Source organism: Amia ocellicauda, chromosome 22 (genome assembly GCF_036373705.1).
Source record: "Amia ocellicauda isolate fAmiCal2 chromosome 22, fAmiCal2.hap1, whole genome shotgun sequence".
Classification (NCBI taxonomy): domain Eukaryota; kingdom Metazoa; phylum Chordata; class Actinopteri; order Amiiformes; family Amiidae; genus Amia; species Amia ocellicauda.
The window spans coordinates 10,733,976-10,757,747 of NC_089871.1; the positions used below are offsets into that span (position 1 = coordinate 10,733,976).

General features: G+C 51.9%; 1 protein-coding gene and 1 long non-coding RNA gene across 2 annotated transcripts in view; one reads left to right on the forward strand and one right to left on the reverse strand.

Annotated features, from left to right (window-relative positions):
* The window catches only part of sema6bb (sema domain, transmembrane domain (TM), and cytoplasmic domain, (semaphorin) 6Bb), a 30,593-nt gene extending 7,312 nt beyond the window's left edge, over window positions 1-23,281 (reverse strand). The window contains exons 1-6 of the mRNA XM_066695702.1: window positions 23,162-23,281; window positions 4,432-4,555; window positions 3,729-3,843; window positions 3,529-3,589; window positions 3,252-3,314; window positions 71-169 (exon numbers count right to left, since the gene is read on the reverse strand). Of these exons, the coding sequence (XP_066551799.1) occupies window positions 71-169; window positions 3,252-3,314; window positions 3,529-3,589; window positions 3,729-3,843; window positions 4,432-4,537 (444 nt within the window). The 5' untranslated portion in view covers window positions 4,538-4,555; window positions 23,162-23,281. The remainder of the gene's footprint in view (window positions 1-70; window positions 170-3,251; window positions 3,315-3,528; window positions 3,590-3,728; window positions 3,844-4,431; window positions 4,556-23,161) is intronic.
* LOC136718080 (uncharacterized) lies at window positions 798-3,949 on the forward strand. Its single transcript, XR_010805255.1, has 2 exons — window positions 798-1,138; window positions 3,307-3,949. It is a non-coding gene; the product is annotated as an uncharacterized LOC136718080 (long non-coding RNA).
* Window positions 23,282-23,772: the final 491 nt, after the last annotated feature.

Genomic DNA, 23,772 nt, shown 5'->3' on the forward strand with positions numbered 1-23,772 from the left:
GCCCTGTGTTTTGGGTGCCCTGTGTTTCGGGTGTCCTGTGTTTGCGGTGCCCTGTGTTTCTCGTACTCACGGTATAGTTGGCGCACAGTGGGTTGAAGGCGTTGGTCCCGCAGACGAACAGGCCGCCCGGGCGACTCAGCAGCACCTTCACAAAGTTACGGCACTCGTCCTGAAAATAGCAGAGAGAAAGAGAGAGATAGAGAGAGAGAGAGGTCACAGGAGAGCAAGAGAGAGGGGTGCATACTGAGTACTCAGTCCATGACACTGTGAATACTGTGTATACAACCATTAATATCTAAATACATTTTATGTTAAGATGTCTGTAAATATCTGTTACAGTCTTAAATGCATTTTCACTGTATTTATTGTTCCCCATCGCCCTGTTCCTGAGCAACGGACCTGCATGCCAATGCTCTGGCAACACTGACGGAACTCGCAGTCATGCCAAAAAAGCTGTTATGAATTTTGAAAGGAGAGTGAGGGACAGGGAAGAAGAGAAAGAGGGAGAAGGAGAAATGCAGAGGGAGAGAAGGGCAGAGGAAGGGAAGGGAAGGAAGGAGGGGGAGGGAGGGAGAAAGATAAAATATCTATAGTTGTAAACTGTTTTTTATTCACATCTTGTTCTTTTGTACTTGTTTTTGTGCAGTTTCTGTACTCTGTGCTGTGTGTAAATGCTTTGGCAGCACTCGTGTGAACCGGTCGTGCCAATAAAGCTGGTTTTGAATTGGAATTTGAATTTGACGCCCTCTGCGCAGTGAGCGGCCGCCGCAGCACCACTCAGTCTGTCCTGTACTATCCTCCCCCACAACACTGACTGTACTCTCACTGTCAACACCCCCCCTCTGGCCACCTAGCCCCCTGCCACCTCCCCCCCCACCTCCTGCCAGCGGATTCCGGTTACAACAACTGCCCCCCTCTCGTCTCCCCTCATCCCCGGTGACTTGCAGCCTCCCCCCCTACTCTACACAAGACCGGGAAAGGGGATCTCTCAGTGTAGGACAACCGACAGACTGAGGGGCTGATGTAATCGGACCGGGGGGGGCTGAGTGTTATTCCAGATGTCTCTCTGATCGCTGCCTCCCACCCCCCTCCCGAGATCGATTTGCACGGGGGAAGAACATGGGGGGGACAACGACAGGTGAGCCAAACGAGGGGGGAGGAGAGAGAGAGAGAGGGGAGTGATATAGAGTGTGAGTGTGTGTGAATGTGTGTCCCTGTGTGTGTGTGTGTGCGCGAGTGTGTGTCTGTCTCTGTGTGTGCGCAACTCTGTGTGTGTGTGTGTGTGTGTGCGCGAGTGTGTGTGTCTGTCTCTGTGTGAGAGTGTGTGTGTGTGTGTGTGTGTGTGTGTGTGTGTGTCAGATTTCGTGTGTATGGGTTGGGAGGTCTTGATGTCAGGCTGAAAATAGGAACAATGCAGCGCAGAGCTCCCTGCAGCACCGAGCCGTGCAGCTGCCGCACACAGACACCTCCCCGGGCCGCAGCCACCCAGGAGGGACACCAACATGTCAGACAGGAGACACGGGGTCAGACAGACAGAACCGGTGCTGGAGGAGGAGGAGGAACTGCAGCCACAGCCTCCGGGCTTAAAATGAAATGTTATACATATATAAATATATATATATATGAATAGAAATGTAATAGCCACCAGATAATGAAATCCGTAAATACAAATGCACTGCACTATACTGCGCTACACTTCCCCCCCCTCCCCTCTCTCTCTCCCTCTCTCTCTCTCTCTCTCTCTCTCTGTCCTGGAGCAGTGTGCCCTCCAGTGACCTCTCAGTAGCTCGTCCCATTTTATTTCACAGTTTTATCCCCTGGCAGCACAGAGGGGCTGACTATGATGTCATGTGAGCAGTGTGTGTGTGTGTGGGGGGGGGGCATTTTCTTTCCTGTTATTAATTCTTCCTCATTTATTTATTGATTCATTCATGTAAGCATGTAGTATTTATTTATTATTATTGTAAGAATGAAGGAGGGCTCTCTGTCTAGACGTGGTGGGCATGGCAGCCACAGTGACCCTCAGCCTGCCTCCCACTGGGGAATATAACAACTATCCCTGTGTATATGTGTGTGTATGTGTCTAAGTGTGTGTGTGAGTGTGTTTGTGTGTATGTCTGCATATTTGTGCACATGCATCTCCCCAGACAGAGGAGAGAGAGAAAGAAAGAGAGGGATTGGAAGAGCAAGGGTGGATGAGAAGAGAGCGACAGTAGAATGGAGAGCAATAGAGTAAGAGAGAGAGATGCAGAGAGAGTGAGAGGCGGGCTGCACGCACAGTGGCAGGGTGGCGCATTGGCATTCAGCTGGGCAAGAGGGGCAGGCTGGCACCCAGAGGGCGCAGGAGGGGAGAGGTGTAATAGAATTAGGAAATTGAATTTTCTGTCTGGTTATGAGAATATGTCCGTTCTGATCAACCAACCAGAAATAATTAATTACAAAACCAATTATGCAGACAGCTAATAAATCACAGCTGACAAAATCATTTTCGGGTGGTGAAATGGAATGCTGCTGGTGGGGGGGGGGCACCACTGGGAATTAGTGGCGGGTGGTGTGTGTGGGGGGGCATTTGGAGGAGAGGTTGGTGAAGGGTGGGGGGGTTGTGAGATTCTGAAAGGCTGCCTGAACTTTCGCTGTTCCCTCCCATTTCCCTGTTCGCTCTCTCACACACACTCACACACACGCATGCACTCTCACACATTCACTCTCACACACACACACTCACGGTTACAAACTTACACACTCACACACTTACACAAACAGACACACACACACACTCACACAAACACACTTACACACACACTTACAGTCACACACTCTTGGCAGGAAAGGGAGAGAGGGGGAGAAGGAGGAAGCCTCAGACACAGGAGGGCACAGTGTGAAACACCCTTGCTCTCTTTCTCTCATCTTCCCCTTCTCCCTCCCTCTCTCCCAATCTATTCACCCTGTCTCTCCTCTCTTCATCTTCTTATGTATATTCTATTGAAGGTGTAATTTTCTCTGTGTTGAATTGCTAATTCCCGCCTGAAGGGATATTTTAATCTGAGTGATTTCTCTCTCTCTATCTTGCTCTCTCTCTCTCTCTCTCTCTCTCACATCTCTGTAATATTATTAAAAAAACTTTATTACTTTGAAGCAGGGAAGATGTGGTTTTAAGTTTGAGTACAGAGGCAGAGAGAGCAGGGTGAGGGGGAGAGGGGTGAGGGGGAGAGAAGTCAGAGTGTTACAGTCAGTGTGTCAGAGCTCCTCACCTCGTGCTTGCCCTTCATTCGGCAAATCCTGATGTCATTCTTGTTGGACTCCCAGGTGCGTTTCTGCAGGAAGAGAGGAGCGGTCAGAACACAAGGAAACCCACCAGCCAACCAATCTACCCACCAGCCAACTAACCCACCCGACCCACCAGCCAGCCAACCAACCAACCCAACCCACCAGCCAACCAATCAACACAACACACCAGCTAGTCAACCCACACAACCCACCAGCCAACCAACCAGCCCAACCCACCAGACCACCCAATAGCCCACTCACCTTGCTGTAGAACATCTCCTCTCCCACCACACCGTCCAGCTCCACTCGAAACAGGTCATCCCTGACAGAAACAGACACACAGAGACATACACAGGAAGATAGTAGAGAGGGTTTCGTTATGAACATTTCCATGTCTCAACTGTCTTTTGTGTAGGGTCATGGTTGGCTGTGTGTTGGGTCAGCGTTGGCGATAAGTGTACCTGGCTCCGATGTACAGGGTGCGATTGACCTGCAAGATCCTTTGGATGAGCAGTGGCTCGTGCCTCACTGACGAGCGATGGGGCCGGCCCAGGAACACCGGGTAGCGACGCACCGCTGACAGAGAGAGAGAGAGAGAGACATAGGGGAGTCAGTGTCTGTAAATGCTATAGCAATGGTAATGTAACTTAATCATGTCAATAAAGCTGAATTTCTACTTGCATATTTTTGTATATGAGGGAGAGAGGGGTTGGGGGGTGGGAGGAAGAGAGAAGAAGGAGGAGTGACAGAGAGACACAGAGAGACACAAAGATGGAGAGGGGGAGGGAGAAGGATACAGAGAGAGAGCGAGAGAGAGAGGAGCGTGCTGCTGAGAACAGTGTCCTTTACTGCCCTTGTCTCTGCTGAGTGATGGGATACCCCTTTCTCTCTCTCTGTGTACATATATATATATATATATATATATATATATATATATATATGTATTCCCCTGCTCCTCTCTCTCTCTCTCTCTCTCTCTCCCCCAGCAGTTAGGTCTGCTGTTCTCTCTATGCCAGGGGCCACAGATGACCCAGAGTAGGAATGCTCTATCAGAACAGAAAGAATCATTAGTTTCTCTCGCTCCCAGGCTCTTGCTGGCTGCCAGTGCTGACCTTTGACCCTCGAACCTTGACCTTCTACCCATGAAGAAACCCGGGTACCTACCATCCGGGGGGGCGGTGCTCAGGGGCCCTGGCTCCTCGGGGAATGCCGTGTCAGCCAATCGGAGCAGCAGGGCTAGCAGAATAAGGGGCGGGGCCGGCATCGTCATGGCAGCAGGAGAGTGGCTCTGTGGAGGAATGGGGCAAGGTCAGAGGTCAGAGGTCACAGAGCAGTAATGAACTTCTGTAAGGGCCTCACGAACCACTATGTCACATGGGGATCTGGAACCAGCGATTACTGTACCGCGGGGACGGTGCTGAGTGGACGGTAATGTTTTGGCACGGCCGCGGCGAAACACAAACACTCACACAACCCTGAGACAACAAAACAAACCCAGATCAAACTGAACCAAATCTCTGCTGCCTGCGAACGAGCTGCATGCAAATACCCTTGTGAGAAGCTGCAGGCGGGATTACTGTATGGAAATGTGTCCCAGCTGTGCCGAGCGCCCATCCCACTGGAGACAGTATTCAAATACCTGCCCCTCTCTGCTGCTCTGACACACTGCACACTGACACACTGCAGAGCACAAACACACAGTTACACTGCCCAGCACGCTGACACGCGGCCCAGCACACTGCACACAGACAGGCTCACATGTAGGGACATGAACAGAGAACAATACAGAGAGAGAGGGGAGGGAGGAGAGGGACATGGAAAGAAGGACAGGAGTAAAGGTAAGGAGCGAGAGAGAGAGAGACGTGGAGCAGGAGGCTGCCACCGGTCTGTTATTAGCAGGATTCTATTGTTGTTGTTGTTAATAATTTATGACTGGATGTCAAGCTTCACACATCATATCAGCATAATTAGAGACTGTGGGTTACAGCAGGACTACAGCACAGCCAGTCTGAGAGAGAGAGAGAGAGAGAGAGAGAGAGAGAGAGAGAGAGAGAGAGAAAGGGAGAGAGAATGAAAGAAGGTGGTTCATATTTAATTTTATTTTTGTGCATGTTATATGTTCCATTGTATCTTGTTTTGTTGGATATTACATTTGCATCTGCTTTGGCAATGCTGTGATTGGCCATACCAATAAAGCACCTTTTAAATTGAATTGAAAATTGAATGAAAGAAGGAGAGAGAGTGAAGGGACCCTGTTCTCAATACAGTCTATGAAAGCCTCTGTGATCAATACAGTTCTATCACTGAGTACGATCTGTCCACTGGTCGATACCTTGCTGCCATTGACACACCGAACAGCATCGTCGATACAACTGCTTATCAATACACTCCCCGCGCTCCTGTATAGGGTGTACGACAACAGCCTGTGGTGTCAGAGGTCAGGAAAACATGCACACGCACATGCTCACACACAATCACTCGCACAGGCATTCTCTACATTCCTTGGCAGCACAGTTCCCTCTGCATCTCCTTCTGTTTTTCTGAGCAATCACCCCCCCCGCCCCTACTGCTCCTTCCTCTCTCTCAGTCTCCCTCTCTCTCTCTCTCTTTCTCTCTTGCACTACCATGCGCTGTCTTTCCCCCTCCCTCCTTCTCTCCAGGCTTGGCTCCCACACTCAGAGTGGCAGTGCCCTCTTGCTCTGTGCTGCCAGACAGCCTGGCATTGGGCCTCATGCCACGAAGGGCTGGCTGTTCTCTCTGATTGTGACCCTGAGGAGGGTCAGTGAGCGATCGGTTTCTGAGAAAGGCGAGGGCAAGAAGGGGTCATGGAGGGGTCAAGGAAGGGTAGAAGTTCAAGAGTCTCTGACACATACAGCCTGGCCATGTGACTGTCAGTACAGCCGGGCAAACCCAGCACACGCCACTCAGGGAGAGAGACAAAGACCGAGAGAGAGAGAGAGAGCGGGAGAGTCTCACACTGCTTTAACAGCCACCCCTCCCCCCCACCAGCTTTTATGTGTTGAGGAAAGTGCTGCCTTCTGTGCCCAATTAACACCAGCAGACTGACTCAGACACGCCAGGCTGCACACACACACACACAGTCACACACACATGGACACATACTCACATACACACTCAAATGCACACACTCACACAGTCACACACACACTGACACACACACACTCAAACACACAGTCACACACACACACACACTCACACAGAGGTCTATTAAGGTTTTATCAGCTCTTGAATAAACAAGCATTCTCCATTAAGAAGAGACCCCTCTCCCTCCCTCTCTCCATGTCTTTCTCCTTGCCTTTTGTCTCTTCTCGGTGTGATGCGGGTGGCGCTGCTCCCGCTGTTTCTCGGTCAGTGCACACAGACACAGACGCACACAGTTTCTGCGCAGCCACAGCCCCACACTCAGGACTCCTCTCACTCACTCTGTGGCTCCCTGGCCCAGGGGCTGACCATCCCACTGGTGTCCCACAGCATCCCAGAGAACCACGCAGTCAGTCAGTCAGTATATCAGTCAGTCAGAGTCCCTGCCCCTCTCTCTGTCCCGCCACGCTGCTGTCCCCTGCTCCGCTCCAATCATATCCGTCAAAATCTCCAGCCAGTGTCCTTTGAATATGAGACCTCAAAACCAAAATAAACCTCCCTGCTCTGAGTGCTCTGGCATTTGTCAGCTGTAAGTCCAATTTAATTTAATTCAATTTGCAAGGTGTTGGAGTGAACGCAGCCCTTTCTTGCACACAGGGGTGTCACCCCGGAGAAGTTATTTGCTACTCTACTTCCACCCTGAGCTGTGTCTCCTGCCCTCAGGTCTCGCTGGCAGCTGGCAGTCAGGAGTGGTGCTGGACCGAAGACAGGTCCCTGGGGGACTACTCCGACATCCTGCCCACGGCCTGAGACGTGTCCCTGCCTCTCCTATACTGTCCCCATCTCTCCAGTGCCCTTGTCTCTACTCTTCCCCTCTTCTCTCCTCCCCTCTCCCCTTGTCCCGTTCAGTCATCCCCTTGCCTCTCTCCCCTCCTGTCCTCCTCTACTCTCCAATCCCCCCTCCTTTTCATCCTTCCCTCACGTGTTCCCTCCTCTCTCCCAAGCTCTGTACGACTGATGACATCACTGCGCTCCTCCTCTCAAAGTGAGGCTGAGTCAGACCAGGGGGGGTGGGGGTGTTGGGGGGTGCACTGGGGGTCTGGGGGGAGCGTGTGAGAGTAGGGGGAGAGCAGAGGGGGCATTGGGGGGGGGTGCCGCTGGTCTGAATGAGAGATGGGTTTGATGTTTACTGAGGCAGTTGCCTAGGTGACGGGGGATCCGTGGGACACAGTGAGTTAGTCATAACACAGTCATGGACATATAGAGCTGCAGTCAGAGGGAGGGAGAGAGGGAGAGAGAAAGGGAGGGAGATTGGGAGAGAGAGAGATAACCAAGCAAACACAGTTAGGGAGGGAGAGCGAGAGAGAGAGGCAAGGGAGGGATGGAGACTGAAGGCTGGCCAGGCACTGTTAGAAAAAAGGAACAAGCTTGCATGTTACCACAGATAGACAGATGGATAGACACAGAGTGAGAGAGAGAGAGAGAGAGAGAGAGAGAGAGAGAGAGAGAAAGTTGGCCAAGCAGTGAGAGACAATAAAACACAGAGGGAGAGGGAGAGAGCAAGCAGAGGTAGAACAAAGAAAAATGATCACACTCTGTACACTGTGTATATGCTAAGAAATAACACACCTACAATCACACTGCTGACACTCAGATATGGGATAGCACACACACACACACACACGCATACAAACACACACTCACACACACACACAGACTCACAGTCCCCACTAACACACAGACACAGAGAGCCCTGTGCCGCCCACAGAGCAAAGCAACGGTCAGATTGCGTCTTGCATTTTCCATCAACTCAACAATCAACCCTCCGACTCGATGTGGCCTGTATTGTGTTTGCGCAGTGTCCGTGTTGCGTGTCTTTGGAGTTCTCTGTGCCAGTCCTGCCCCAGTCCCGCCCTGACGCCCGCAGTGCCCAGTCGGGTGACACTAGGGAGGGGCTGGCGTGCGCCTGCTTGCATCAGAGCCACGTGGACATGGCAATCTCAGGGAAACCACCATGCGTCCCCCCCACTCCCTCTCCTGCACCAGATTAATGGGACTCTATTGATCAGCTCATTTCCTCTTTATCTTTAATCAAAAGCTTCGGCGCCTCAGATGTTTCTTTAATGAGCGGCTCAGAGAGGCAGCCTCACTGGCTCACGGGCCGCGCTTTAATTCATTATTAATAGGCAGCTGCTAATTATCAGTGTGCGGCTCTGGGTCTGCGCGCGCTGACGGAGTTTAAAGAGAGGCGGCCCAGGCTGCCTCTCTGCCCCCTTCATCTGAGCGAAGACTCCGGCTCAACGGAGACGTCTCACTCCAAACTTTTTCAACTTTATTTCTTTCCGTCTGTCTCGCTTTATTTATTTATTCTCCTACCCTGAGAGAGAGCGTGATAGAGTCAGAGACAGAGACAGAGAGAGAGAGTTTGAGAGAGGGAGAGAAAGAGCAAGGGAGAGAGGGAGGGGGAGAGAGAGAGAGCGAGGGAGAGGGGGAAGAGAGAGAGAGAGGGAGGGAGAAGGGGAGAGAGAGAGAGAGGGAGGGAGAGAGAGAGAGAGAGAGAGAGAGAGAGAGAGAGAGAGAGCCCCCCTGGCCACCCAATATGTAGCCGCCTGCCACAGCCTGAGGGGCTCACTGTGAAAACATACATGAGCACCAGCTGTAAACTTGTAAACTATAAATAAAGTAAATGTACATGTCTATTAAGATTTTATTTATAAATTATATTGTACTGTTTCAATTTTTTATTTATTTATTTATTTATTTATTTATTTTTTCTCCTTTTTCTTACCTTTTATTATTTTTCAATGTATGTATATAATATCAACTGCTTTGGCAACACTACAAAACTGTTTGTCATGCCAATAAAGCACCTTTGAATTGAACTGAATTGAATTGAATTGAGAGAGAGAGAGAGAGAGAGAGAGAGAGAGAGAGAGAGAGAGAGAGAGAGAGAGAGAGAGGGTGGGGGGGAGTTTTCCCTGTCTGTCATGTTGCTCTGTGCTCTGGGGGGAAAGATACCAGACAGGTTTTTATTATGACATTTAAAAATAAAAGCAAGGGATTACAGAAGAAATATAGATAAATAAATATGGAGACATTTTCCATGGCTCAATAAAACAGCTCCCAGCATGCAACACATCCCAGGATGCATGTAGCATTGTTATTATTAACAGTGTACAAAACTTCCCAGGTTGGCTTCTGGGAGCATTGTTATTAGTATAGGAAACCCTTATGTGTGTTTGTGTTTGTGTGCATTTGTGTGTGTGTAGGAGTGTGAGTGTGTGTCTGTGTTTGAGTATGCATGTGCATGTGCTGGTTCAAATAAGTGAGTGAGTGTGTGTGTGGTGTGTGTGGTGTGGAAGTGTGTGGTTTGTGTGCGATCTGGTGTGTGTGTGTGTGTGTGTCGTGTGTGTCGTGCCTGCAATGTTTGCATTACGAGGGCAGTGGGCCTCACTGGGGAAGTAGGCCACTGTGATCGTCCCTCTCATCAGCCTGACAGGCAGGTATCGCTGTAACAAGAGCTGTGGTGTCGGTGTCAGCCCCCCCGCCCCTAGATCTCCACTGGTGCAGACCAGTGAGGCTGAGAGCCAGGCTGAGGCTCCCTCAGGCAGCCTGCAGTGACAGCTCTGCCCCCCCACCCCCTCCGCTCGTCTGCAGAGCTACACGAGCCAGTGGCCATGACCCAGCGCTGCGCGGCACCAGCGCTGCCCTTTGAAACCAGACCTTTATTTACATTATTATTATTATTATCCCCTGGTTTTAAAGAGAGAGGGAGAGAGATGTTGTCAGTCATGTGCTGATGTCCCTGACAGACAGTGTATTCATGCACCAGCACAGGAACACACGTTTTCTTGGGGCGCATCATTTCTTGTGCCCCTGCTGGTGCCCAGTGCCCTGCGAGTGGATGCAGTGGGGGAGACCCTCAGCCCAGCCCTGCCCTGTCCACTGGCACACTGAGAGATGGAGCTCCAGGCTTGACGGAGAGGGAGAGAGAAGGAGGCTCTGGATGCTGTTACAGCACAGGCACACCCGCAGAGTACACCCACACACCTGTACTGTCCACTCCCACACACTCCCACACACACTCACTCACTCCCACACAACAGCTGCACAGTCTTTCATCTCTCAGTCACGGCAGTGCTGCTCTCCCCCCCACCGCGCCCAGACCCGCTGTGGCCCCTCTGCCTCTCTCCCTCCACACTCCGTATCTCTCTCCCTCTCTCTGTATATATATATTTAAATATAGCCCCATTAGGTTCCAATTGTCTCCCATTATCGCCTTGTGACTCTGGTATTCTTCCATGATGGCTGGGCTGCACCTGTCCAAACACCCCCCGACGGCCCACTCTGTCTGTCAGGTCGGTCTATATAAAGCTGCCCCTGGCTCCGTGAAGCAGCCTGAGAGCTGGGATACAGTTACGGTGTCTGTTTACGCCCACCTTTTACAGAGCCACTATGACATCACACTCCCTGCTGAAACAGGAATCACAGTGCTGCCAGTTTGAGCGGGAGCGGAGCAGGGGGTTGTGGGAAAGCTGGCGGGGGCTTCAGAGGTTGCAGGGGGTGGTGGAGGGGGAATGCTACTATACAATAGAAAGTAAACAAGTACACGAGTCAAAGTAACGGTCGGAATAGATGAGTAGGAACGAGCCGCCGCCGCTGGCGCCTCACCATGAGAGGGGCTGCTCTCTGCCTGCCTCTGTCACCGTGGAAACAGACACCCGAGATAACACACAGAGAAGATGCTACTGAAGGCAGAGAGAGAGAGAGAGGGAGGGTGGGGGGGATAGGGAGAAGGAGAGAGAGAGGGAGGGAGAGAGAGGTGGTGAGAGAGTTAGAGACGAGGATAAAGACTGGGAGAGACAGAAGGAGCCTAGGGGGAGACAGTGGGCCAGATGCACTGATGAAAAGCTGGTAACCACACCGACAGGCCTGCCCCACCAACCGCCTGATGATGGGTAACCTGACTTGGAGGCAGAACTCTGTGTTTCTGCCCATCGATTAATCTCCGCCCTCTCCCTCCCTCGCTCAGGTCTCTCCAATTGTCATCCTTGCTCCTCGTAACCATCCGTCCCTCCACTCCCCTTGTGTATCCCCCTCGATCTTCAGTCAGAGCGGGAGACAGAGAGCACAGGAGGGAGTGTCTTTCCTTTAAAAAAACAATAACATAATCGCTATATACAGCACCTCTGCCCATTCCTTGTAAAGTAACTTATCCTCCGTCTCTTGCTACAGGGGAATACCAAACGACAGCACTAATACGCCTAATAATATTAATATCAACAATAATGCATAATGTTTGTGTTGATGTTTTTAGAGATTGTGAGAAGTGCGTCAACTTTCAACTTTAAATGGGCACAGTCATGGACACTGACACACTCTTATACTGACGCACAGTCATGGGCACTGAGTAACCTACGCACTGCCATACAAAACAATGCACATTCAATAATATAGTGTGCAAAACGTCCTGTCACATAGAGACAAAGCATCTTTAAATTCTAGTTGTTCTTCTTCTTAGTTAATTATTTACCCATTTTGTGTATCCAGGTATGCATGCGCACTGTACGCAACTATGCATCACACTGGAAAAGGTAAATAAACAATAACAATAAATAAACATTAATAGCAATCATCATCATCTTCATTATTATCATCGTGCAGCAGAGCAGGAGATGCTGGGAGGCACTCCGCCCGCGAGCCAGCCGGCCTGTATCGCTGCGAGTGTGTGGGTGTTGTTGTAATCCCTGTATCAATGCACACAATGCTAAATATTTATTCTATTCACAATCTCAATTCAGCACCCATTGTATCTGTGAGATTTGCCATTCATTGCTTTCCCGGTAGTGCGCTCTCTCAACGAGACGCTGCTGCATTATTTAGGCGGCGAGGAGGATGCCAAGACACGACCCTCTGGGGTGGGGGGGTGGGACCCGCAAGGCAGAGTGTGGTTGTGCTGGGGGGAGAGAGGGTGGCGAGGGAGGCAGGGAGTCACAGACTGGCACGGGGTACCAGAGTCGCCCCTCGGCGGAGACATTACGCGTTCCAGGGCCCCATCACTTAAAGAACAACACCAACCAAAAAAAAACAGGGTCCCAAAAGGGGAAAAAAAGATAATTGCAAGACTCCCACCCCCCCCAGTATATCTTAATGCATTTTTCAATTTTCAGGCAATTTATATGCTAATGTGCCAGTTACATCTCCATTAAATTTCCAGGCCAGGCTCCAAGGTTATCGAGTGACAGGATTAAGGAAATTTCTCACGGTGTTTGCCCAGCCAGCGCATCCTTAATAATTAGCGGAGTCAGACCCCGGGTTTGAGCCTGGGCTGACAGGGAACCCCTCCCTCCCTCTCTCCTTCCTCTCTATCCCCATTTACCGCTCTCCGTTCTCACTCTCGCTCCCTTCCTCCCTATTCCCCTCTCCCTCTCTTCCGGTGCTCAGCCGCTCTGTCCTTGCTCAAAATTGCGGCCTGGCTGCAGCTGCCCGCTGCTCTGTTTGCTGAGCCGATGCAGGCGTCTGCGCCACGGGGACACATGCAGCTGGATTCACACATACGTGCCACACTCACGCACGCGCTCCCTCATACACACCGCAGTCACAAAGCTCCACAAACACACTCAGAGCCCCTGACCGCCTCCTCCCACCTCTGTCCTCTGGTTGCTTCAGTGCTTTGCTGTCTCCCCTGACCAACCTGACACTGCCTGTCACTTTCATCTCTCCCGGTACAGGTCTCTGATCTGAGGGCTGGCTCTCTCTCTCTCTCTCTCTCTCTCTCTCTCTCTCTCTCTAACTCTCTTCAGTGTGTTTCTATAGCAAGACTGGAAAGTGGAAGAGCACGTTCAAAAAGAAGAAGCAGAAGAACAGATGAAACACAGACAGGGAGAGAGAGGGAGGGCGAGAGGGAGAGGGAGAGAGTGAGAGAGAGAGGGAGGCGAGTTCAACACAGTGTACTGTAATGCATCTCTGTCCGGCTGGAGATTAGAGGCAGCCCTCTCTCTACGCCTGTCCCCTCAGCCCGTTTGCATTCGATTACCCCGGCGCATTCCCGTGGCACCGAGGGGCAAAGCGTATCGGATTGCAGCAAGTGAGGCGAAAACAATGTCATCACGGAGGAATATTTAATGTGTTTTATTTTATTTTGCCGGGCGTACAGAGGTACTTTTAAACCGGTGTGATGAGGAGATAAGTGCCAGGCCTGGGGGGAAGTACAGAGCCACCCCCGATGGAGTGGCCTGCTCTCGTTGCATTAGCATAAGATTTAAATTCTTAATTGCTCTGTTATCACGTTCCGTGTCTCCCACGTCTCTTGCCAAATTCTGCGCACGCTTTGCCTGTTTAATGATATCATTCCACCATCGTCGCCGAGCGCCCCCCGGCCCGCCTGTCACACGGCCTGCGATGACAGCTTCCCATGACAGCGAGGGAGAGAGAGAGAGACAGGGCCACTGTAAGGGCATGGGGTTCAAAGGTCACAGAGCAGCCTACTGGGCAGACTGTGTTGCTAAACCTGCATTTTCACAGGCTTCCCTATCCAGTGTATTTTTTGTGTTTGTGTGTGTCTGTGCGTGTGTGTCTGAGTGTCTGTCGTAGTGTGCGTCTGAGTGTGTGTGTGTGCGCATGTGTGTCTCTGTGTCTGATCGAATGTTTGAGTGTCTGAGTGTGTGAGTGTTTAAGTGTGTGTGTGTCTGAGATTGTGTGTGTGAGTCTGTATGCGTTTGTGTATGAGTTGTGCGTGTGTGTGTGCGCGCGTGTGTGTGTGTGTGTGTGTGTCTGGACTGACACCACAGGCCGCCTCCACTGTCCCCGGCACACAGAGAACACTGAAGGCATGTTTTTTAGTTTTTTTGTATCCGTCCTGTTTGAGTTTGTCTGTCAGTTGCAGAGCCAGCCAGGGTCAGACAAGCCAGGGCTGTGGGGCCTCAGGGGTGTGGAGGAGTAGGGGAGGAGGGGTGGAGGGTCTTAGTCACCCCAGGCTGCATTTGGAAAGGAAGGTAACAGTGTTTGCCAAGCCTTAATATTAGCAACCGCCCCCCCCACTCCAGTTCCTTGAGAGGTGACTTGTAAGAGGGGAAATGAGTGTTGTGTCAGTTAACGCTCTGTCTGCTGTGGTGTCGAGAGATCAGAACCAGAGAGGAGAGGAAGCAAGGGAGGAGAGAGGGGAGAGGAAGTGAGAGATGAGAGAGGGGAGAGAGCAGTGGAAAACTGAGGGCTACAAAACCAGGAGAATGTGAAGAGTTGGAACTGACTCTCTCCGTCTCTGTCTGCTGGAAATTCTTGTCTGGATGCCATTTGTTTCCCCTCTTTCCTCAATCGGAAAGGGAGTAAAAATCCTGCTGACAGGAAGTTTGCAAGCAGCAGGAATGTGGCGCTGGTGTGAATGAGCTGGCCGGACCGCCACCCAGGCCAGAGAGTGTCAGCACACGGGGTCAGGCACTGGACAGGCCCGGGATGGGACAAACCTGCTACACTGCACTGCACTACACTGTAATACACTGCACTGCAGTATACAACAATATACTGCAATACACTACACTACAGCAGCCAGAGCCAGGTGGTCTCAGACAGCAGCCCCCTGCCTGGGAGCAGTCTGCATGCCCGCCAGCTGGCCTGGTGGAGAGCCCGGAGATTGCGGTGTCAGATGGGCGAGCTGGGGATCGTTTATTTACACTAGCAGAGGAAAAAATGCCATGAATTCAGTTGTCCCCCCCTTTTTCTCTGTGCCGCCGTGGGGTCGTAATCGGCCTCATTGCGCTAATGTGCTATTTTCCTCGGCTCCTGAACCGCACAGAGAAGTGGAAACATGTGCTCGGCTAAAACAGGGAAAGCGACACCGCCCCCCCGTCCCGAAACAGCACCCCCCCAGCCAATGCCCTCCCACCGGCCCAGAAAGGCCTCTCACCAAACCGAACACTGTTTCAAACCCAGTCTGGCCTGTCAGGACCACCCCGAGGCCTGCAGCCAGAGCAGAGCCCCCGCCCAGCTCCCTCTGGGGATCTCTGAGCAGAACTCTTGACCCGGCAGACTGAGCCCGACGAGAAACACACACAACCACAGGGGCGAGAGAGAGAGAGAGAATAGTGGAGGAGAGGAGAGGAGCTGGGCTGGCCTTGCTCATGGTCCCAGGCTGTATCTCTACAGGGATTAGTGCTCCATAATATAAAACTCATTCATTACTGCACCCGACTGAGGCGGCCCCTGTTTTCCGGGAGCTATTCCGAGGCTCCCACCCCCACCCCACACCACCTCACTCGTCACTGTGCAAGTGACATCACAGCTCGTTTTCCGGCCTCCCCTGCCAAGAAGCCCGCCCACATCGCCCGCCCGCCCGCTCTGCCATTAACGTTGTCTTTATGCTAATTTTAAACATTTGCCTTTCTCGTTTATTTATTTATTTATTTATTTATTTAAATTCTTTTGAGCTCTGCCTGTCGTACAACAACCATAACCCGTTAAACACCGAAAACCAATTAAGTCGGGCTGATTTTCTTCTCTGTGCGCCGTGTCCTTATCTCTCTGGGTCGGCAGTTGCTTTGCAAAGCGCTTTGTTAGGCCTCGTCTAAAGCCCTGCGCTGAAATTACTCCTTTGTGCCTGTTAATCTCCCCACGTAGTACAGTGTCACTGTGGGCTCACTGGCTGAAGGAGAGGAACAGAAATACTCCAGCTCTGCACGAAACGCTGCCAACGTACTCCGCAATGAACACAGATCGGCCCGGCCCAGCTAAGCCTAGCTCGGCCCAGCACTGCCCACCCCACCCCAGTACAGCACAGTCCAGCCCCGAGCACACAGCACTGCAGCTGAAGATTTACACAATTTCTGATTTCAATGCTTCATAATATATATATTTCTGTATATATTTGCATATATACAAAGAAGATAATTGTTCTGACACGGATCCATTTCCGATTCAATACAATTTTATAACCCCCCACACACACCTCTCCCACCTTCCACCCAACTGCTGACATCCAACCAAGACACAACAAATGCAGGCGCCCACAGGCTGCTGTGAATGCTGGGTAATGACAGCACGGTTTTTGCACAAGGAAATTAGCAGCAATAACACAGGGCAGGCGACCCAGCCAGCAGTAATGCAAAGCACCCAGCTCTGACAGTAATCGCTGGCACACTGACTTCCCCCGGGTACGATCCCCAGACCCCCCAGGAACGCTGAATACTCCTCACCCTGCTGGATCATCCCGCACAGCGCAGCACAACTCATTGACATGTGCCGTGTGTGCCTTGTGTACAGTGAGTGCCGTGTGCCATGTGCACAGTGTGTCTGGGCTGATCAGCGGAGCAGTGTCAGTGTGTGAATGCAGGGCGGTACAAGGACGCTGCAGCCGGGTCGGGTGCCGGGATTTGCATTCCCTTCCGTCTGCTCGTCTAATTCAAATTGTCCAGGCAAATCTCACACACAGAATGCCTGCCCCGCGCCCCACCACAGCCGCCCACCTACTCAGGCAGACAGACACCAGTGGAGTGGGGGCAGGGGGCAAAGAAATGCCCAGCAAGCCACCAACAAGAGTGTGTGAGTGAGAGAGAGAGAGTGTGTGTGGGTGTGTGAGGTAAGCAGTTCATTGCGGGGTCTGAGGTGAGGCTCACACCGATGATACAGAGAGACAGTGAGTCACAGAAACCCAGAGCAGAGTTCTGCGCAGCCGTGGCCCGTGTCAGCCCTGCGCTCTCTGCTCTGCTGCACTACATAGCGGGGGGGCAGGCTACTCTGTGTGTGGCACCCCCTCCCTCGGGGATGCTGGGAAGGAGGAGGCTGGCTCCGCTGACCCCGAGGTCGAGCGTGATGATGCTGATTTACTCTCCAGGGAAGGAAGGAGGGAGAGGAGGTGGAGGGAATGAGTGAGGGGAGGAACTCGATTTGACCCCTGCTGGAAGTTCCCTGCAGCCTCGGGCAGGAAGCGTTCACACTGAGGGCAGACTTACCTTCGGCTTGAGCGGGACGGAGGTGCGCCTCCCCACGCCCACAGGAAAGACAAAGATTTGTTGTTGGACGGGTGGGGGCGTGTGTTGCACATATTAGGAAGGGGGTCAGTGCTGTACTAGGCTCATCCCTGTGCCCCCACGAAATGACTGAGGGGAGAAGCAGCAGAAAGGGGCAGGACAATGAGGAGAACCAGGGCTCTGTGCTGCAGATTCTCTAAATTGTGTCTCTTATTCAGACCCTGATGTGGGAGAACCCATTTGTACCATCACCATTTTTGCACATTTTTGTTCCTGAGGGGCGGGTCAATGGGATGGGGGGGGCACCACCACACAGGAGCGTCACATAGACCTGCCCCCCCACCCCTTCTCCTGGTTAGTCACTCCAGCCCAAGCAGCCCTGCTCTCCCCTCATTAACATTCACACAGCACTGCACGTCTCAGCAGTGGGAAGTACAGCGTGAAGGATCTCAATGACAAACTCACACACTCACACTACGCACACTGAATCACACACACTCACAGAAACACACACTCGCACTACACACAGAAACACACAGACATACACACTCATACACACACTAACACTACAGACACATCTTGACACACACATGAATACACACATCACACACAGACACTCATACACTCACACACACAGGAGAAAATGGTAGACCGGCTGTCATTATTGGTTTGTTTATTAATGCCGAGTGAGTAAATATTATTATAAATATTTGATTATGTCTGGCGCCTTTTATTTATTTATTTTCCTCCCCACATCTCTGTTTCCACGGCAGCAGTCAGGTGCACACAAAGACACCCTCCCGCTCCTTCGCCATGCAAAACCGGCAACTTCAGAGAGTCGCCGGTCGTTGTCACAGAGCGCGTTTTTAATCACGACTCCTCCGTGTTATTCATGGCTGCGTCCCGGTCGGCCCTGTGGGTGCCTAACCGCTCTCGCTGGCGTTTTACGATGTCTGTATTTTATCCGCCTTCCCATCCCGTGTCACCTGGCTGCTCGCACTCAGACACGGCAAGTGAAATGAAAATGAGCAGGAGAGGATCGATGCAGCAGCCAAGGAGCAGAGACGCCACGGTCACAATACTATCATTTACATTATTAGTAATATTAACACTATTTCTATTATTACCATTATTATTAATAACTCCATACCCAGGCCAGGTTTAGCAGTAGGAGCAAGAGAGTGAAAGAGAGGCAATGCGCGAGAAAGAGATGGAGAGAGTGAGAGAGAGTTTAAAAGACAGGACTGGCTGCCCCGGGGGGGAGAGACATTATTGCGTTTTAATGGGAGCGGTGACAAGCTCCCCCCCCTACCTCTGCCTGCGTCAGTCTCTCACGGACCTCTAGCAGACTGGCAGCACTTAATTGCACGGCAGCGGGGGGGGAGGAAACAGGGGTCAACCCTGAACCCCGGCCCATGGGAGGCCATTCGAGAGGGGCGGGGGGAAAGGGACACTGACTCATCAGGGTCAGTGCACAGATCTCTGTCCCCCACCACACTCTTGCAGTGCCCGCTGTGTTGCATTAGTTAAGCACTTCCTATCCTCCCCTCTTGCTTCCTACTCCTCTCTCCAGCGCCATGTGATGACTGGGCACAGCGTTCCGGTCAATTTGTCCCATTCACAGTGAGTACTGGCCTTCCCTGACCCCCCACCCCCAACACACACACACACACACACACACACACACACACACACACACGCAGACACACAGACAGACACTCACACTCACACTCACACACTCACAGACACTCTCGCACAAACACGGACACTCTCACACAAACACGGACACATATACAAAGACGTGCACACACACAGAGGCGCGCTCACACACACAGACGCACACAGACGCTCTCTGATTCACTCGGCACAATACAAACAGTTTCAGGAGGGATTTTTCATTTTCATTGCAGTTGGCGAACTCTCCAAATGAAATACATTCACAATACGGCACAGCGCTGCACTATCAGAGGATTAGCACAGCTCCAGTGAATGGCTTGCTAAGCTGTGAAGTGCGCAGGCAGAACACGCCGGCGCTGAGGAGCTGGGGGATAAACACAGTAAAGCTCGAGACAGCCACAGCACAGTGAATCAGTTGCCAATGATAGCTGCCATCAGCTGGGGTTTTCTGGTACATATAAATATATAAAAATATAAAGATATCTATAAATATACATATAAAATCAGCCCTTGAGCTGTGGAGAAACAAGAAGCCACAGTGGAGAGCCTGACTGGATTACTCTGCAACATTTCTCAAGTTCACATGCACCCCAAAGTGTGAGATTATCTTACAGTTATGTGTGAGTGCGCGTGCATGTGCGTGTGCATGTGCGCTTTCATGGCGTCAATTGTTGCCCTCGCTTTCTCTTTCCCCATCTCCCATTCTCTCTCTCTCTCACACACACATTCTCCCTCTCCCTCTCCCTCTCTCATCGTATCAGTGGTGAATGATGAACAGAATAGACTCAGAATAGTCTGCCAAGGGGAAGGAGCCCCACTGACGCAGCAGTACGGGTAGCAGTAAGGACAGCAGTACGGCACAGTCTCTCAATATCTGGGAGCTCGGTGCCCCTCTCAGCCTGAGTCCCAGCAGCGCAGAGAGGGGGCGCCATTCCCTCTGACTGCTCTCAGCTCTCTGGTGCTAAGGAAGGCCGTCCCCATCCCAGAGCCTCCCTCTCTCTCTCCCTCTCGCGCTCCCCTCTAGTCTCCTCTCTCCCCTCTCCCCGCACTCCCTCACTCTATTGGAACGCGTTGACCCCTGGGGACATCACTTCTCTTGCTTTCTTTTTCCTCCGCTTCTCTTTTTTCTGCTTTTTCCCAGTCTGCCTAAACCCCCTGAAACAAAAGGCCGCTCCAACGGCCCATTTGAATGTGAAACAGGGCCCTCCACAAAAGCCAGACAGTTTGCGGGAGGAGAAACTCTTTACCAGCGCAGGGCCCCGCGATTCACTGTGCCACCGTCGCCAACGCGGAGCTCGGCGCAGACAGATCAGGGCTCCAGAGGGGGAGGGGGAGGGGGAGGGGGAGGAGGACCGAGCCAACAAACCCGATATAGTGCGGAGAAGCAGCTGCCCAGACGCTGGAGCTAAACTGCACAGAGACACCGAGGTGTGAGGAGGGAGGGAGGGAGAGGGGCAGCACGGCAGGGACCAGACACCCAGTTATGATAGAGGCATTCATAGAGGGATGACACTCTCTCTCACACACTGAGGAACCAACACGAATAGATAGGATCTAGGATAGGGATTTCAACTGGCTTTATGGAGAGTCAGTCAGTCAGTCAGTCAAGATGATTAAAAGAGAGAGAGAGAGAGAGAGAGAGAGAGAGAGAGAGAGAGGGAGGGAGGGGGGAGTGGGGAAGTGAGAGGAGGGAGGGAGGGAGAGAGGGGGGGAGGAAGGAAGGGTGACAGAGGCAGAGAGGAGTGGTGTCCGCCCAGTCTCTCGCCCCGCTGCCACTCTGCTCTTCACAGCCCTCCTGCCTGACACTTCAATTTGCTGCTGTGTCAAAGGCGCTCGATTAATCTGCCCTCCTCACTGGCCGGGACTCAGAGACACTGTAAAATTACATCCTTTTCAAAATGTTATATTGCCCAGGCTTTCACAGGCATATTTCACACGCATGCACATACAGGCTACACTCTCTCTCTCTCTCTCTCTCTCTCTCTCTCTCTCTCTCTCTCTCACACACACACAGTTCCTTTCCATTCCTGCTCACTATCGATGAAGAGAAACCTGGGGACCAGCAGCAACCTTTTACATAAATTAGATTTTGAATGTTTTTATTTATTTATTTGCCCCAGAACTGACTCAAATTGAGACGCAAATTGCTTATTTGCAAGAAACAAACAAGCATAGAGAATGCCCTGCGCGGAAGCAGCCCAGGGACCAGAGAAGAGAAGAGGACAGCCTGGGAGCCACACAGAGGGACAGAGGAGCGGAGAGAAGCAGAGAGGATGGGAGCACAGATGTGACTGCAAACTCTTCCTGTACACACATGCTCATACATATGCACATTTGAGTATATTTGCATATTTGTCTTTCTAGACATCAAAGATATTCATACACTCGTTTAACGAAGTTGATTTAGCAAGAAAAAACACAGCTGTAATCTCAGGTTTTCATTTGAGGCAATACTAACTAACTCTTCCCTGTGTGGGAATGCGATGTGTGTCAATAACATCTGCCAAGAACAGTTAGCCCAGTCATCTCACCGTTACCAGTTTGGCGCTGGTCTGCAGGTCCAAAACAAGTTTCACCCGACAGCAAAACAAGGTCCCAGTTGACCTGCCAGAAATTCGCAAGTTTATTGGGGAATTCAGGCCTCCCGAAAGGCAGCAGACCAGCGGCCAGTCAAGCTGACCATCGAGAAGAATGTCAAACCAACTGCAGATTGTGGAGACAGATCCACTTTGCTCTGGGGGACAGCTTGTCATCCTGTCCTGCTGTCCTGGTTAGAACTGAGAAACACATATCGCGATGTTTTAGCCGTTAACCCTGACAGCGTCTGTCCGTTAAACCAGTGCGCCAAAGCGAGCCCCAGTCCAATCTAAGACATGAACCATGAAGAGACATGGTCCACAGCACACACCTACAAGGGAGGGGGATTTGGGGGTGCCTGTTAAAAGCCCTGTCCGTGTAATCAAAGCCAGAGCAGGATTGACAAGGGACTGAACAAGCCCGAGGACTGTCTCCAAGTCTACCTGCACTGTGGGTGATGGATTTGCTGCCCACAGTGTTGATAGTGGCGCTGCATTATTAGGTTATGAGTTATTTATTTAATTTCTTTATTTCGAGGGAAAAAATACAGAGAATGCGCACCTGCATTTCCTGGGCAATTCAACTTTGAGTTACTCTGATCACCAAGGGCCATGAACACAACTGGAAGTGTGTGTTGGCGTCTGGGTGGATGGATAGATAGATAGATGTAGATAGATGAGATACATTAGATAGATAGACAGACGATCTTATGATAAAAACTGCAAACTCCAAGATTTCCTCCCCCACCCCGGGTTTATTAAAACGCAGCTTTATTCGTCAGCACCTGACAGCGTCGGTATCCCGGCGCACAGCCAACCGCTTAATTACAGAAACTCCATGAAATAAAACGAAACACACACAAAAACGAGACGACAAAGCCTGCTGAAGCTTGGTGAGATCCGTGACGGCTGACATAGAGGAATACAGGAGCCATAACTACGACACAGACAGACACAGCACGGATATACGATTCAATTAGACAGGGCTGGGAAAGAAATTATGAACAGGCGCAATATCATTATTACGACTTAGATGCAAGCACTACACCTCCCACCATGAAATTAGGGACGGCAGGACTATTCATTACCCCCTGATTGCAAAATTCGTGTTATGCAATAAGGAGGCTCTGGGTCCTTAAGAGGCACAGTGATAATCAGCCGCACTTGATTGTCCAGCACCTCGCCCAGCTGACTGGGAGCACAGCCCCCGGAGCGAACAAAAGAGGGATGGGGGGAGAGTGGAAGAATCTCTCCAGTGAAACACGGGACCTTCATGGCAGAGAGAAATAGATACATAAATAAACGGGGCAAACAAACTGGGACCGACTGGGATCAGCACCCCCCCCCCCCCGCCCCGCCGTTCACGCACACTTCCAACAAACGAACCGCAATTACAGTCAGCTCGGCCACTCACTCTCTCCATTCCTTCCCTTTTTTCTTTTTGGTCAAGGAGGAGAAGAAGAAGAAGAAGAAGGAACACCCGACCCCGCCAGCGTGCTCAGCCCAGCCCGCCCCCTCCCCGACCCGACCCGACCCCCAGCAGCTCCCTCTCCCTCGCACCCCGAGCCGGGCACTCACCGTGGTCGCCGGGCGCTGGCGGGGGGGCGTCGGGGAGGTGAGAGCGGAGTCGCTTCCGCACAGCCTCCTTCTCCCGGAGTAAAATCCACAATGACGCGGGGGGGAGAGGGGGGTTTGAGGTTCCCGACGATGCCAATTCCCCGGTCCCCCCTGCCGTCCCTCCCCCGCCTGGCTTGGATAAACTATTCCTCCTCCCGGTCGCACCTGTCTCTGTGCAGAGCAGCGCCCGTCCTCCGCCGTGACATCCTCAGGACAACTGGTGCGCGGCGAGTGCGTGTGTGTCCCCCCAGTCCCCCCAGTCCCCCCGGAGATGAAGCCACAATGCCCCTATTCTGCTCGCCCACACCTGGCCGGCCACTGGTGCTGCTGCTGCCCCGACAGCCGTCCCGGGATCCGGAGCAAATGCGACGCGACGTGGGATCTGTCAGGAGCGACGCTCAGAAAGCGCCCCAGCTGTGCAGTGTGTGTGCATGTGTGTGTGCATGTGTGTGCATGTGTGCGTTTCCTTTCGATAGCACTTGTGTTATCATGCCATTCTCACAATAGTTGTCCTGTCCTCGGCGGCTACGCACGCCTTCTGCTCAGAGCCATTAAAACAACTCGGCGACGCC